Source organism: Cariama cristata, unplaced genomic scaffold (genome assembly GCF_000690535.1).
Source record: "Cariama cristata isolate BGI_N322 unplaced genomic scaffold, ASM69053v1 scaffold2026, whole genome shotgun sequence".
In the NCBI taxonomy this organism is placed as follows: Eukaryota; Metazoa; Chordata; class Aves; order Cariamiformes; family Cariamidae; genus Cariama; species Cariama cristata.
In genome coordinates this window covers 14,341-31,113 of record NW_009623631.1, presented here as the reverse complement: position 1 = coordinate 31,113, position 16,773 = coordinate 14,341, and the positions used below count along the sequence as shown (strand labels likewise).

Genomic DNA, 16,773 nt, shown 5'->3' with positions numbered 1-16,773 from the left:
AGTGAGAAAGTCTGACTACCTAGCTCCTCCTCTCCTGCCGAAGTAGCATGAGGCTCAGCTGTCCGCAGAATGCTTTGAAATCCTTGGATTAGTATTAAAAGAAATGCAATTAGCAACCTCTCCAGTAAGGAACCGGTGTTTAGTTTGAAGCGCGCAGTAATTGGGGATGTAGCATGTTGCAGGCACGGAACAATATTTCTTGGGACTTCTAATCGAGCATGTGGTTCTGAAAAATCTTTGTGAAAATATCAAAAGCTTTTAAAAAGCACAGTAAACTCCTCCTAGATTTTGGCCTAATTGATTAAATTAGTGTAAGAGCCACTTCCCAGTAACAACGTCAGATTTTATGAGGTATGAATAACAGTGTCTGAACACAGGCACAGAATGGGATTAACACATGCACATGTTAGTGTTGCTTGGTTTTCAAAGGCTCTTGCTTTGTGCTCAAAGAAAGAATTTACTTCACGAAACAGAGCTGAGACCAATCAATTCCAGAAGGAAGAATCACTTCAATCCAGAACGCCTGAATCAAAAGCCTTAAAGAACAGCATTCTTTAATGCCAGCAATTAATACATTATGCCTATTCTATATGAACAAATGAAACAGCTCTTCTGAAACCCCATTACTTAATAAGTCCTGAAAATTTCAAAGTGATTTAAAAAAAAAACCTAAATCCTCCTGCCTCCTTGTAACTATTTAAATATCTTTTCAGAAAGAAAGAAAGTGAGTGAATTTCAGAGGCAAGCATGAAGCTAACCTTAAAGAAACGGTTGCCACATGCACTGATTAAACAGGGGGGGCGCGGGGGGGAGCAAGTGTTAGTAGTTATTGCAGCATGTCACAATACTGTTTAACAAGTGCCTTTTCAAGTTTCCTGTGCCTCTGGTGATAGATGCTCATGTCAACAGCCTGAATAGGATGCAAGGGGACTGCAAGAAACATATCACAACTTCAGTGAGAAAGCATCTCTTGAAAGACCCACAAGAAATACAGGACGTAATCCCTTCTCTTGCATCTGCCAGAGAGGATGCAGCTGCGTGAGTACATCTTGTGGAGGGCAGAAGATACAGAACTCTACTCCAGAATGCTTTATAAGCTTACCTGCTTCTGCAATGATGGCCTGAGCCAAAGGAAAAAAAAAAAAATTGTTAAAATATTTTCTGGAATTCCACTTTGAAATAGAATTCTTGAAACGCTCTGCCCAGATGAATGTAAAACACTACTGCAAATCTGCACAAAAAGCAAAGTCAGATTCTTGGTGTAGATCAGTTCCAATCGTTAGCACTAAAAACATAAGCTATTACACTGAGGCTACAAGGAGAGCCAGAGATGTAACCCTTATAATCATAACCAGAAACAGAGTGGCTGAGCTGTTAACTCGGGACAGAAGATGAATGGTGGTCATTACTTCACAGCCTCGCACTCTTTGTTAACAGAGAAGAATAAAAGCTAGGTGATGCAATATTCACAAAGGTTTCTGCACTATAAGCTTTGTGATTCTTAATTAAATATTTGGAACTATGCCGCTGTCACTTCAGCAATTAGGAAAACTCAGAAAATGAAAAAAAAAAAGGGAGGGAGAAATCACTCAACAATTAGTTGAGTGATTACAGTCGCTCAACTGTAATCATCCTAATAGCAAGGTATGGAATAAAAACATTAAAAGAGACTGCGTTCAAAGTGGCAGCCAAAATACTGAAAACTCATTGTACTATTCCAGTATTAAGCCCCTTCTACTTCAAAATTCATTATATTATAATTACATACAGCTTATTTTGTTCAACTATTTTCACTGTTTTTGTCTACAGTCCCCAGAATAAATTATCTATTTTGGTAGAGAGGGATTTCTTTCTTTGCTAAAAACCTGGGTTAAGATTTTCATACAGAACTAATGACATTGCATGTCCAAAGTCAGACTCAATCCCTTGCAAAACCCAAGTGAAAGCTTTTCCCAGCTGGCAAGTCCACCCTGTTTTGTACAAGCAGAAGATGATTTTGTTTAAACCGACTGCTTGCATCATCTCTTTTCTGTTGTTATCCATTCCAAAGATTTTACAACCGTGCAACAATAGATGGTTTAATTTCGTATCAAGGCCATCAGAGTCATTTCTTCTAGAGACACGACTGTTTTTAATTCTCCAAGATACAACTATACTATAGAAAGCCCAAGAGAAATATGCTAGTCACCCCTTTAACAAGATGACAACATCACATTTTAGGCTTCAGTGAATGCCTGCAAATCACAGTAAAGAAAACGTGCAGAAACACTGTGGTTTCTAGGATAAAACACATCTTGCTCTGGAGACAATGGGAACTCTATTGGGTTTGCATGGCCAGGTTTTGGTAGCGGAGGGCTACAGAGGTGGCTTCTGTGAGACGGACCCACCGCTGGTCAAGGCCCAGCCCATCAGCCACAGGGGTAGCACCTCAGGGATAACATATTTAAGACAGGGAAAAAGTTACTGCACAACAGCAATTGCAGCTGAACAGAGGAGTGAGAATGTGTGGCAGGAGCAGCCCCGCAGTCCCACGGTGAGTGCAGCAGGAGGAGGAGGTGCTGCAGCCCTTGGTGCAGCCCACAGTGAGGCCGGCTGTCCCCCGGCAGCCCACACTGGAGCAGATCCCCACCTGCAGCCCGGGGAGGACCCCACGCCGGAGCAGGGGGATGCCCGAAGGAGGCCAGGGAGCAGGCTCCTGGCAGGGCCTGTGGCCCCGTGGGGAGAGGAGCCCAAGCTGGAACAGCCTGCTCCTGAAGGACTGCACGCTGTGGAAGGCACCCAGGCTGGAGCAGGGGCAGAGGGTGAGGAGTCCTCCCCCTGAGGAGGAAGGAGCGGCAGAGACGGCGGGTGATGAACTGACCCCAACCTCATTCCCGGTGACACTGGCAAGGAGGAGGCAGAGAAGGTTAGGAGTAAAGTTAAGCCCAGGAAGAAAGGAAGGGTGGGGGGGAAGGTGTTTGAGATTTAGTTTTTATTTGTCATTATCCTACTCCGATTTGATTGGTAATAAATTAGCTCACCCCAAGTCAAGTCTGTTTCACCTGTGACGGAAACTGATGAGTGATCTCTCCCTGTCCTTACCTCAACTCCCAGCCTTTTGTTATATTTTCTCTCCCCTGCCCAGTCGAGGAGGGCAGTGATAGAGCGGCTTTGGGGGGCACCCAGCCTCCAGCCAGGGTCAACCCACCACAGGGACCTGTCTTGCAAAGGTCGCCGGATCAGCAGCTGTACAACCACGATATTAGAAACTGAAGCACTCTACAGTGGACTGGAGATGAAGATGTTTATGTCCTCTCATTATGAAAATACTAAGAACTTCCATACTCAATGCCTTAAAGAGAAGAGGATTTGAAACAGTCCCAGCTTCGTCGCCAAGGCGAGTTTAATGTCATTAAATTTCTTTTTCTGGCTAAAAACAAGAGAGAAGGGACTGCAATAATTGCACGCAGCTCTCATTTACAAGTAAACCAGTTAGTTCCTTGCTTTGGATATGAACTCACCTATATGAGTCTCCATCTCTGTTGTAGTCACACAATAGATAGTCTTTTCCTACCACCTTATCTCGTGCAATCTTCAACGGCTGATCAACAGAGGAGAGGAGATCTTCGCAGAGGCTTGGGACCTGATGATTTGGAGAAAAACAATAGGGAGGGAAGAGAGGGTAACACATTAAGGTTAAAAGAAGCTGGCATTCCTAAGAACAGATTTTGTTATTAATAGCCCCGATCTGTCCTAAAGCCAGAAACCCTTTAAAAAAAAAAAAGCAAGCTGCACTTAAGTTACAACACAATCCTATGCTCCCACCTCCAATAATTTCACATTTAATTACCTAACCACTAGTGTGGTCCACTACACTTAATATATACATTCTCAACATTAGCTTCTTGCCAAAGACGGCCAATAAAGTGATTGTCGAGGACTGATGAATAAAGGTAAATATTTATAATGGAGTAGAAACGAGGGAGCTGCTAAAAGAATACGCCATCCATACACTACAGCGTATTTTTCACAAGCTCCCACTCTGGGTAGAGTTTAGAATAGTTTCCAGGCAGCTGGCCAAACATTACCATGTTGGCTAATAAAAATACGTGCCTGTCTGTGTGCATGCACATATAAAATCAAACACATCTCCTACACAGGTAGCTCTTAAGGGCTTCATAACCCCAGCTGTCTCCCTGCCCTTTACGTGGAGAAAGACAACAAGATCTGCTTTTAACGTGGCAGAGAGGCTTTGATGTACTGGAAAGAGACAAGACGACAACTTGCAGCCTGAAGTTAGCAGGAATTCAAGCACAAGCAAATCAGGCAAATTCCATCTCGTGGCCTCTTGCTCTGGAGCTGATGGCAGCCCCGTTATCAATATCAATATTCCTATACCGCAGGCTTTGGCCACGCTAGCAGTTTCCTCCAGGAACTCCATCCCCCCCGTACATACTTCAGGACATGTGCAACAGTGTGCCCCAGTCCATCTGAGGGACGATCACCAAATCATTCCTGGAGCTATTATTAAACAATTAGTGTATTGTGCGTTTCCCTCCGGAAGAGTGTTCCAGATTTCGCTGCAAGGGAAAGGGACTAAAGTAAAACGCCCTTTCCCAACAGAAAGTTGGGAACACAACAGGATATGGGACAATTGGTAACTTTTTGAATATATTGGTGACAACACGCTAATACAGAAGATAAGAGAAATAACTATTATGGAATGTCTTCTGTGTTCCATTCTACATTGTAGAGATGAAAACCTGATTGAGAACATGAAGACAAAAGGCAATTGAGGGTAAAATTAATCATGAAGTGATGAATTCACAACTCATAAGAACTGAAAAAGGGAGGGTGTGAGGCATAAAGAAAATACGGAAATGTGCTTTCTTCTCTTCAAGTCATTGATTCAGTGAACTGGTTAGTATAATTTCAAAGGAAAGAAGCCTAGAAGAGAAAAAACAAATTAGGGGTACAACAGCTCCCAAAAGCATAAGCACAAACTATTTTAATGCACTAGATGTGACATAAGAGATCAAACTGCCTGAAATGAAAACACTCCTAATCCCAAGTACAAGGCAATAACACACAGAGGATATTAGTTAAAGAAAGCAGGGACAAATATAAAACAACATAACCGCAAAAGACAAAAAAAACCACCCCAAACCAAAAGGCCAAAGGACAACACAAGATGGGGCTAGCAAGAGATGTAACACCTAACCCACACAATCACCCCATAAACACCCAAAAAATAAGAGGAAAACCAAGAAACGGTTGGTAAAGTTACCGTCAGTGCTGAAAAAGCTGAAGCACTAGTTTGAGTTTTTCAACTTTGGTCTATATACTCTGTAATGTGGTAACGAGTGATAACTGAAAAGCCCAGATTAAAGAGCAGGGCAGTTAAGTTTTCATATAAAGCTAGATGCTTCTCATAGGAGTTCATCATCTGATATTTGGAGACCTGGCTGAAGCAACCTCAAAACCATTACGCATTCACTGAGTAAACAGAAGTGGGCAGGAAACAAGCAGCTTTTAGGAAAATCTTGACTTTTCCTGAAAACAGACAACCCTAATACTCCACGGAGCTGATACAAATCAGCAGTGTCATGGCACAAGCTAAGTGAAATGATGTATCTGCGTTCGTGAGCCCATCTGGTTCCACTTTGTCTCTTCCTTCACTTCTCCACTAGCTATTAATTTTAGGCTGACTCTTCAGGTGGAGAGCAACTTGAGATGACGGCTTCAATTTCAGATGCACGCACAACAAGACCCAAAGCACCTCATCATTAAGAGCTATGCTCCATGTTGTTCCTAAGAGTGACCAGCTGAACATATTCCTCCTCCTCGGCTGCTCCTTGGCCAGCTGCCCATCAGCAGAGAGATAACCGTCTAGGAACAGACTCCTCACTCTGACGTGTGTTTAGAATGAGTAGTAGTGATGAAAACACAATTTAGAGAAAAGTGGCTTTTTTCCCAGACTCTGTTTCTATTTCATTTCTTTGGGAAAAGCCCTATGCCACACGTGCAGTAAGGGAGCACGAGAGGTCTCGCTGTACAATTCTTCAAACTCGAATACACATACAAAGCATTTTCAAAAGAACCCCCAAACTCAAGACAGAGTCAATTCCCCTGCAGAAAAGCTCCTAAGAACCACCTGAATTTACAACCCTTACAAAAAGCCACACAAATAACTTCTAGATTTAACGTTCTTTTAAAAATAGCACAACTCGCGTTGTGTTTCTATACTGCTCAGTGGGAGAGCACAATCTCTTATTGACTAGAAGGAACTCATAACACACTGTTTTTAAGATGCAATCTAATTTCCATATAGTAATGGTGAACTAAACTTACCTCTGGATGATTCGGTAACACACACAGATATTCATAAACTTGGTCACTTTTCCAATTTTGAAGAGGTGTGGCTAGTCTTACAGCCGTAACAGTGAATGCATTGTATCATATACTTACTAGAACATTACACTATATTATAATAGTCTATTGTAATAGCATGTTATATACCCATTGTCTCTTTGGTACAGACACTCTACAGGCCTTCAGGCAATACATTCTTCTCTCCTTCTCCTTCTTTCAGAATAAAATAGGGAAGAAAACCCACTCATCTACTTTGGAAGTATTAGAAAATTTCAACAGTGTTTATAAAAAGAACAGAAATATTCCAGCTGATGGAACTACTCGTGTAATTCTAATTATCATAAAAAACATCCAAGTGTGGCACAGTTACCCCAAAAGAATCATTTTGGTATCATTTTACACCAACTTTCAACAGCTGCTGTACTTCCTTTCTAAGAATGGATGTAGAAGATTTACGCATCCTGGTCTTCCTCTTCTACACTAGGAAGCTGCTTACAAGGCAAATGCAGTAATTTGAACAAGGTAATTTGCAGCTTTAAACACTTCAGCTACATGTTCACAAGACTTTGATTCCTTCTGAATTTAGGTCCTTCACATTTTAGAACATGCAATGATAAAATACTTGGCACAGCCAGGCTAAGCTAGCTACTGCAATGTAAGCACTGAGCAATTACTTTACACTATGCATATACCTTTCCTTAAATTCTTCTCCGTGTCAAGTATTGAACCTTCCTAAAGCATTTAAATTACTTTTGTGCACATTCAGACTCTTGTAGAATTCAGTTTATATTTAGCAAGAAAACATCCAAATTGTCTGACCCTGGCAAAGACAACTCTGCTTAGATGAGCAATCGGTCCTCTGAGTTTCCAGTCTGCAACACTGGATTTGCATTGTTAACTTTTCTCACTAGCTTGTTCTATGTTAACTGAAAAGCCAAAACACACTTAGGTGCCTGACCGCATGTCTCCAACAGTCATTATATAGGGAACTTTGACTTAAATTTAGAAATGCAAGAATTAACCCACATCCCCAGGCCAAATACTGAAATGCCAAAGCAGTGACTTTGTTCAATTCATCACTGCACTATAAATAAGTGCCACTGCGATGAAAACATCGAAGCTATGAGGATTGTTTCATAAGCAAAGACTGGGCTCCCACCTTTACTTTGACACAAGTTTTTCCCACTCTAAGCAGTGGAAGGTCAAATGCAGACTACAATCTTAACCTTGTATCTTTAGTTAAAGGCCATCATTAATTTATTCAGGTCCACAACATACTCTAGACCCTAAGGCACCCATGTTTCCACAAATAAGCACTCAATCATCTATTATGGTGGCTGCATGTATAGTCATGGAGCAAGACCACCCTCAATGTAAATTAGAAAAGAAAAAAAAAAAAAAAAGAAGAATCTCTGGGGGTCCAGACTCAGCTGTTCAGCCTGGAACTGAACAGGAGCATCATTCAGAAGCACATACCATGCAACACGGCACTGTGTCTGTGGGATTTTTTTTTTTTCCAAGGAGATATACAATGAACGTGTAGTACAGAGGAAAGAAAAACTGAATGAGAAGTGAGTTAAGCATACCCTCCCGCATGTTGAACAAGGATTCTGTTGTCTCGTGTAACAGTATTCTCCATCAGAGCAAGCCAGGTATGTGGACAGTGTTTTAATTAAGTCAACTGCTCTGCTATCAAGACAAATAATCACTTGTGCCAAAGTCGAAACTGTACACTTTTTGGAGAAGCTAACCTAATCATCTTTCCTTCCTGACTCACTTTTTGGTTAAAGGAACTTATTATCAACTGAACAATTGTTTCTGAATTATTTTTTTAAAATATGATTAAGCAAACATCTAAAAAAGTTCAGAGGAAACAAGAACAGTACTTCAGCTCTTCATGTCTTATACGCACTCCCCATCTTTGCTCTGACCATGCTGGCAGAATTGCGTCAAATTCTGCACCTTACATATTCAGGACAGTTAATATTTTGGCTTACTAGCCACTCAACTTGAGTACACTACAGTTGTTCTTTTCTACAGCCTCAACTGAAATGAATCGTGTTTATAACTGAAACAGCAATATTGCTAGTCAAAGGTTCTGCCTTTGGAAATAGTCTTTTTCCATGTTTATTCAGAGGTTAGCGGGTACTGACATCCACAGGAACTTTACACACTGGAAAACTACGCTAAATGCAGCAGAGTTAAAGATGAAACACATTTTTTCCTTAAAGAACCAGAAGGAAGATGAAGCGAGCTTCAAAAGATTAGCAAAGGCGGCATTCAGATCCACTTGTCTTTTGAGTTTGTGCCTATAACATGCAGGTATGTGAACATACATATGACTAGAGTCGTTTTTAATCAAAAACCACATCCAAACAGGAAAGCAAATATTTTAATTGCACGTGAACCCTTAAGACCTGATTGTTGCTTTTTAACACAACTTACATCATTACAGAAGTGGACAAAACCACTGCGCGCATCACTTGGGGAAATTGCTCGAATGCAGAGAAGAGTCCATGCAAGTTACCCGCGCTCTTGCAAAATAACCATTTTGGCACACGACCCCCCCTTCATCTTGGATTCTTCCCCTCTAGGCCAGCATCTAATAAAATATTATTACAATTTTTCTGAGTCATTCCACAGCCTCAGAATTTCCTGTTCCTGCAGAACACAGACACAGCCTAACGGATGTTGTGGAAACTCAAGAAGGAAGCCTGGCTCCACTCATCTTGGGCCTAAAACCACTAGTAAAGTCACTCCCACAAATCCACACATTGCTAAACCTTAATTTGATCCATCAGATGTCCAAGGGCCACACATTCTTCAAGCTTTGTTTATTAAATGACATTTAAATGGACTTTCGTGTTCAAGACAAGATGTAATTGATACTGGAAACAGCTCAGCTTTATTCAAGTATTTGCACTGAATTCCAGCACTGTAAGAATCAGCAAAAACAGAACTAAAACCAATCAGCTTTTCTACAAAAAGGCAAACGTTAACAAGATTGCAGATCCAAGTTTGTCTAGTTAGCGATGCCACAGCAGAAACATTACATTAATTACAGATTTTTCCAATTCAGCTCAAGGAACTACATTTAAAAAACTCTGAAAGGTGACTAGTGTTCATAAAACAGGATCCTTGGCATTCTTCCTGTGATTTGCTGGATAAAATAGGGCTTTTGCTAGATTCATCATTCTGTAGCTTACTGAGAAACAAAAGCTAGCCATCTGGCAGGCACAACTAGAGTGCCCTAGACTTTGACTAGTGACCTGCAGGTGAAGGCTTCTGTATCTCATTACCAGTCACAAGTCCCATGAGCCATCACAGCATATCAATATCTTGGGAAGTCTTGACTATTTGTGTCAAGAGCCCAGCTGGTGTTGGAGATATCCAGCAACAACTAAGGGATATGTAGAGGCATACTCTCTCCAACGATGTTTCTATATCTTAGTCTTTCCCCCATCTTTAAAAGAGGTTAGATAGGTTTCTAATTAGGATTGAAGCTCACCAAGCGATCCCCACACACTCCTTTAGAAAGATATTTAAACAGACATTTTAAGGGTCTCTAACACCAGCAGTGCAGTGGTAGGAGCCTGGAAGAAAAAAAGGCACAGTTTAGGCTTAAAAAGAAAAAGCGTAAGTGAATATGAAGCCAGAAGTGAAATTCACTTTTACAATCTCATACAAGTAAGTGGGGTTGCTAGCTCTAAGCCAAGCATCATATTAACAATTTACATATATTAATTGCTATCTCCAATTACCATCAAGATATCCAGAGGTAATCTTTTCTAACTGGAAGAGCTTCTGCTTACAGCCACTCACTAAATGGAAAACTGGCTCTCAACAACCATAAATTTATTCAGAGCGCCAGAGCCCCTTTCTTTAGCCAACAATCCTTGCATCAGAAACCCAACTGGCGGCTGGTGGCTTAGAGCCTATCGCACCAGTAACCGAGTCCAGGAAGAAGAACAGGTCAAAAAACTCAGCTTTGAGACCACGAGGCTGTCAATGCTCTTCTGCTTCCACTGTTCTCTTAAGTTTTCACTGGGTCTGATTTTTTTTTTTTTTTTAAACATCTTCCACCCTCACTGGATGTTCAGCTGGCCATCTGCATTCAATTATTTTATCTTTCTCCTCAATACTGCATACTGCTTAGGCTCAAAATACAACCTTGGACTCAAAATACAAAAAGCTCCCGTCACATTCTCATGTTCTTTATGGTCTGTGCAGACCAAGCAATGCAGTTTGTCTGGGGATAAATTCTCTAGCTTCATATATCTTCAGTTACTAAAGGCATGCAAGCAGATTTGAGACTTGCCTGGAGGCACGCTACCTACATGCAGCAAGGTCCTGAATATTGTTCAAATATTTCAAAATCGTAAGTTTATACATTTTTAAATTCATTGCTCTGGGACTTTTTACAAAGTAACACATTCTACTAAAAATACTTAAGCATTCTCCTGTGATGAGAAAACAAAGATGATCACCTCCCAGATCTTTAATTGCAAACAGAGCCTTGAAAAATAACCAGTAAAGTTACTGACTGCTATATCTATAAAGAACTCTAGCTTTAATTCTTCCATGGCAGTGTAACTCAACTTTGTACTTCAAGAAAGCTTTCGCTTTTGGGAATAAGTTGAATATTACTTGAATATCAGTCTTACTGGGAAAAGAGAGGAAGAAAGTTGTGGCTGTGAGGAAACCCCACTCTCCTGGTGAGTCTCCTTGTCCATTTTGTGAGCCAGTTCTGTAAGGATGATTCTCCACCCTCGCTTATGCCAGCCATCTGATTTTTCTGAGTCAGCTAGATTTTTCATCTCATTTATATTATATACACACAGGCAAACATCCAAATTAAACACTCAGCAGGCAGCCTGTACTTGCAAAAGGAACCTGCTTAACTTTTACCCAGACTGAGAGCACATCAACTACCATATTCAAGTCAAAGCCATCAAGACAATCCTGTCCTAGACCCCTTATTTGCCACACATAGCCCATGAGCACAATAAATCCAACTTCCATCTTTCACCTTTCCCAGAGATGCACTCCTCTAAGACACATCAGTGAAGCTGTCTTGCAAAAAAAAAACACACCAAAAAACCCCAACAAAATACCAACCAACTGGATTCTGGAGGCTGTGACCCCAGCTATCACTCACCCACCCCGTTATGTGTGCTGCCAAGGTGTCCTAGGAAGAGATCCTCCACAGCAGCACTACCTGAAAGCTGATGCCGCCTTTGGGGTTTCTCTTGGAAAGAACATAGTTAAAAGCACATGGGGACTGACTTACTGTACAACTTATCTTAAGAGAAAGGAAGCAGGAGACCAATTCTCTCAGATTGTTCTGATCTTTCAGTATAAACCATTTAGCCACTGAGAAGTGCGCTCCACCAGCTTCCTTACTTCATGCCATTCCGTGTGATTTTCACAAGCCAAAACAAAATCTTGCTCTTAACTGATAACCAAGAAACATCTACATCCAGAAAATACCCTTAATATTCTCCTTTCAACAAGTGATGAGAACAGATGTGATTCACAGCTGACCTCTATGAGAAGCACAATTTATCAACAGCAACAATTTCTGGACAATGTGAGGCAATAAGGAGCTGAGACAGTATTTATGTTGCATAATTAAGATCCTTATTAATGATACAAGTGCTATGACTTGGCGTATCCTCATGACAAATCCATTTAAGTGCAGTGCAATCACCGTTAGCACTCCTCTTACAGGAACTGCTTTACAGTTCGGACTTGGCTGACAGGTACATGCTCCAAGGCTCCAGTTATCCCAGTTGCAAGAGGACCTACATGGAAAATTACTCTAATTTAAATTAGGTGTCCTTAAAAAGGTATGTGCCTACACTAAACTCTTTCTGTAGAGATTCAGAAGTCATCTTGTACATTTTTAGAGCCTCCGAGTAGTCTATTTACAAATAATGACTAACTGAATTCCAACCAGAGCATTCCATGCCAAGGCACATTACCAGCACCATGCACAGCTTCTTTCAGGCAGGACTTGTGGAGTCCTATGATTGACAAGGTCTCTAATGAACTCTAATTGAAGACTCGGCAGTCTGAAAAACGCAACAACAAATGCAGTAAAAGGGCAAACCACAAACTGTTTTGCTAATGAATGAAAAGTGTCTGGTCTGATGAGGGCCAGTGACCCAAAAATTCTCTTCTTCCACTCTGCCTTTCACTTCATGTTCAAGTTTGGACCCTTTCCCTTGCCAGCCCAACACTTGGGGGCAGTAACATACAGACTTGAACGTATTCTATAGACTCATATTGCCACCAACACGCTCTTTTATTCAAAAGTAGCAGCAGAGCATGGCTTTGACAGAGTACGAGGGACCTCGGGGAGGGAACTTGGTGTGGTTATCCTTCCCAGCAGGAACACAAGCCTGGATAGTTGATGTCAGTTTCTCACTATATTAGTTTTGGAAAACTTGTTACACACCAAGACATTTCTAAGTCCTCTTCATCTCCTTTTAATGGATCTTAAGCAAGCATCAAAACAGTAGCTACGCTCATCAGTCTGGAGATCAAATCCTTTATAGGAATAACTATAGCAATGACTATAGCAAGCTGAGCTGAAGGAGACGTCAAGTGATAACCTACGCTTCACACCAAAAAAATGACACAGGCCTCTGCTTCACGTCTACTCCAGCATGGCAGCGTAATGAAGCAAGGAAACCAAGTACAAAGGAAGCAGAAGTCAGGGTGCTATCTTTTATAATTCTATCACAAATTTAATGAACCTGCTCATGTTCGTCGTGTTTGGAGTCTGACCTTTTACTTCAAGGAGCTTATTGTCTGGTAATGGTACAGGAAACAGAAGAAAAACGTCAGCTGTAAAGGTTTGGATGGAACTTGCCAAAAAAGGTCAAAAACCTATTTGCTGGAGTCTGGCTTATGATGTTTTTGGAACTATTACAGGTGGCAGTGCATACACTGCTCTTGTCTAACTAGAGTGTAGACTTCAGTCTTGTGGAGATCCGGCTGAGAGTGGCTGCAGAAGAGGTCTACAGATGTCTCAACAATAAAGAAATCATACCGGATTTAACAAATTATTTCATCTCTACCCCAGAGAAGGGACCGCAATGACTAGTGTGGGAATCGCGCAGACCCTCCTCCTCCTAACAAGCATCATTCAAACTGGTCTGTTTCATGTTACACTTTCAATATGAAAAGAAGCCCAGTGAGCGTGTTGCTGATGGAAAGCATGTAGAGCACTAATGAGCACCATCCAAAAGTAATTCCAACGTTTAGAGGTAACCAGCAATTTTCTGAGTCATTAAGAAAACCTCATACCAATTATACAGTCAAGCTTACCACAGCTCCCCAAACAAGTCATTGTTTTGAATGGTCCTTGGAGCTGCTCAAACCCTGATATCTGTTCAGTCCTCCAAATTTCATCAGAAAAGCAACCATGTCACACCAGATCGTATCATTGATTTAGTTATTCTGTGTCCTACCTCCAGCAACAGCCACAAAAATGATGCTTTAGGTTGCCAAGAGTTTTGGTGGCACAGATGTAGCCAATTACTAAATAGTTTCAAGAAGGAGAAATAATCCCTTCCTGCAGGGAATAATTTCTTTCCTGACCCACAGAGCTTTCTTACCTGTACCTTGGCTTATGTAACTAAAAGCAGTATTTAAACTGAGTTTGATAAATTTAAGTCAGCTACAGCTTTTTGACCATGGGACTCCTCCCAAGTTTGCTAACCCCACCTTCAGTATCACTTAGCAACCGACCTCCTCAACTAAAAACTTTTACCTGGTAAGCGGCTGCTCTTTTGCAGACTAAGATGACAAACAGCTCGGACACACTGGGCTGCAGAATACCTGATACAGCATAAATTATAAATAGATTTGGGTGTTCTCCAGAACCCCAGTGTTCTGACATATTCTGCCTCAGTAAGGTCTTTGAAGCGTGTGCCATAGCACATCCACTGCACATACCACACAAGCCCTGTGTCAAACTACAAACAGGCAGGTGGTTTATCAAGAGACAATACACACGTACAAGGGCATGCATCAACCTCATATAAACTGTTCCACATGACTTTTAGTAAACAGCAGCCTCCAAACCGCTGATGACTTCATCAAGAAAGCTGCTAATGACCCTTTATCCGAAAGCCTGTCCATGCATACACAGCAGCACCTGTTGGCTTGCCCAAAATAAACATGAAGATTCCTGACATTGTTTGGGCAATTACTGTATTCTTCAACCTTGCCAAAGGACAAGGAGAGAAACAAATCACCACACCTCCGAGATGCTTCAGAAAATGTTGTTACATACCAGATCTTCACTACACCCAGGACTCAGCCATTACTTGGTCAGAGCATCCAATACTTACCAAGTCAATGAGGTCACTGAGATTCTTCTCTATCTGCTGTGGAGGCAGACGCCTCATCAAATCCAAGGCACAATCCAGCTGCTGGTCACTCTGCAGAAACAAGAACACCACTCCGTCACGATACATACAGGTAATACATCACATTCACACACACACACCAACTGCAGTGCTTGGTGACTCCTCCAACAGGAGAGAGACAGTTTCTAGTTCTAAGCAGCAGCATGTTTTGTATTAATATAAACATATTTCAGTAAAGTTCAGTACCATTTGATTGGGGATTATTGACTTGGTATTGCAAAAAGTGTTCTAGAGCATGGATTTAAGAGCGCAGCTTTAACTGGTAGCATGTCGCCAAATTAACACTGTGCTGTTGATGGAAAGGAGTCCAGTCCTTACCTCACCAAAAACTGTTTCCAACATTTGTGTTGGACAAATGTTTAATGCATTGTTTTTCCATGCTATCTCAATAATAATCTGGGTTGGGGAACTGAAAGTTCCTTCTCCCGAAGCAGTTTTAACACTTCCCCATTTGTACTGTGCCATTCAGCTTGCGATAACGCATATCCAAGACAACTTCTGTTCCAATACAGATCTCCCTCTCCCACCTTCAGCTTTATAAAAATACCAGAATGAAACACACACACAAAGCATAATCCATTATTTCCTTCTTGCTACAAAACACATGCCAAAAGCTGCCTGTATCTGAGAAATCAGGGACTTGAGTTATTTCGAGAAATCACAGCAACATACTCCAAAGAGCTTATTGTAGCTGGTCTCACATCCAGTTCTGACACACACAAAAAAACCCCACACCCTTAAACTTCACTCCAGAATCAGAAAATGTGCAACAGACATTTACCACAGACACTTGATGAGCTGAACCATGTTCTTGACATAACCCTTGGCTCTCCTTCTCGCCAACAGATATAAACAGACATTTTCCTGCAAGCCTAACAGTACCCAAAATCTACACGAGTTACTTTGATCAGCAGGTCACCAGGCAGCTGAAGCACAGCCAGTTTGTTTTCACTGCTGCTTCCCCTACCTTTTTTCTTTGCCATTTCTAGCCACCCATATACGAGCTTAGCTTTAATCTCTCCCTTCTCTGTTCTGTCAAGCACCAAAAGTTTTATTTAAGAAAGGCTTCAAAACTAAAGCACTTACATTACCACATTATTCAAGTAGCAGCCCCCAGGTCAGAGAGAAACAGGAAGCAAAGTTTCCTGCAATTAAGCTATACCCTAGCAATGAGGGAAGGAGGGAGCTCTCAGTTTAGTAGGCAACCACTATGAAAGCTGTTCTTAAAAGGCACTACCCATTCACTATCAAAAGATAAATATTTTACAGCCAGCAAGTCAGACAGCCTGGTCTGGGGAGATTACATATTTATTTCTCATCCAGTTCAGGTTGTAGGACATCATTTTTGCAAAATATTCCTGCACTACAGACAGCTAGGCATCAACTCCTATATATCTGCAATAATCTCCTGAAGATCTGAGCCTTCCGTCTGAAAAGCAGGATGCACTGACACCAAGAACAGGAGTTCATGACAGTCACCTGCTGTCATTGAAGGAGGACGCATTCAAGTAACTTACATAGCCCCTCCATACTCTTTAAATACTTGGATGATGTGACAAGCAAATCCTTGGCTGAAACGAGTCTGGAGTGAAGTTACTCACTTTGGAAAGCGATCCCAAATTGACCACTTAACTATCGCCATGTTCATGCACAAAAGTGACAGCCAAGATTTTCAAAACTTTTTACTTATCTTCATTTGATGTTCAGGGAAGGGAAAACTACTCACTTCTTGTTACTAACCTTTCAGTCCCCAGAGAAAGACACTATTTAGATGGCCCACGCCTGTCCAGCTCCGGCAGCCAAGCTCAGGCAGGGGATCCTTCTTACCAAGTATTGTCTTTACCTCCCACTATCTCTTACATCCAGGAAGGAAAGCTGGCACATGGTCACAAGGTCATGCTCCTCGCTTTCGGATCGTGGGAACACTTACGGAAGTGCTCCGTCCTCCTCTGCCAGCTGAAATTGTTTAATAGACAAAAAA

At 41.5% G+C, this 16,773-nt stretch overlaps 1 protein-coding gene across 2 annotated transcripts in view; it reads right to left on the bottom strand.

The window, feature by feature from the left end:
• The window catches only part of CAPZB (capping protein (actin filament) muscle Z-line, beta), a 45,112-nt gene extending 30,313 nt beyond the window's left edge, over positions 1–14,799 (bottom strand). For both annotated transcript variants that reach the window (XM_009702800.1, XM_009702801.1), the window contains exons 1-2: positions 14,715–14,799; positions 3,501–3,622 (exon numbers count right to left, since the gene is read on the bottom strand). In XM_009702800.1, the coding sequence (XP_009701102.1) occupies positions 3,501–3,622; positions 14,715–14,771 (179 nt within the window). In that variant the 5' untranslated portion in view covers positions 14,772–14,799. The remainder of the gene's footprint in view (positions 1–3,500; positions 3,623–14,714) is intronic.
• Between the last annotated feature and the right edge of the window lie 1,974 nt (positions 14,800–16,773).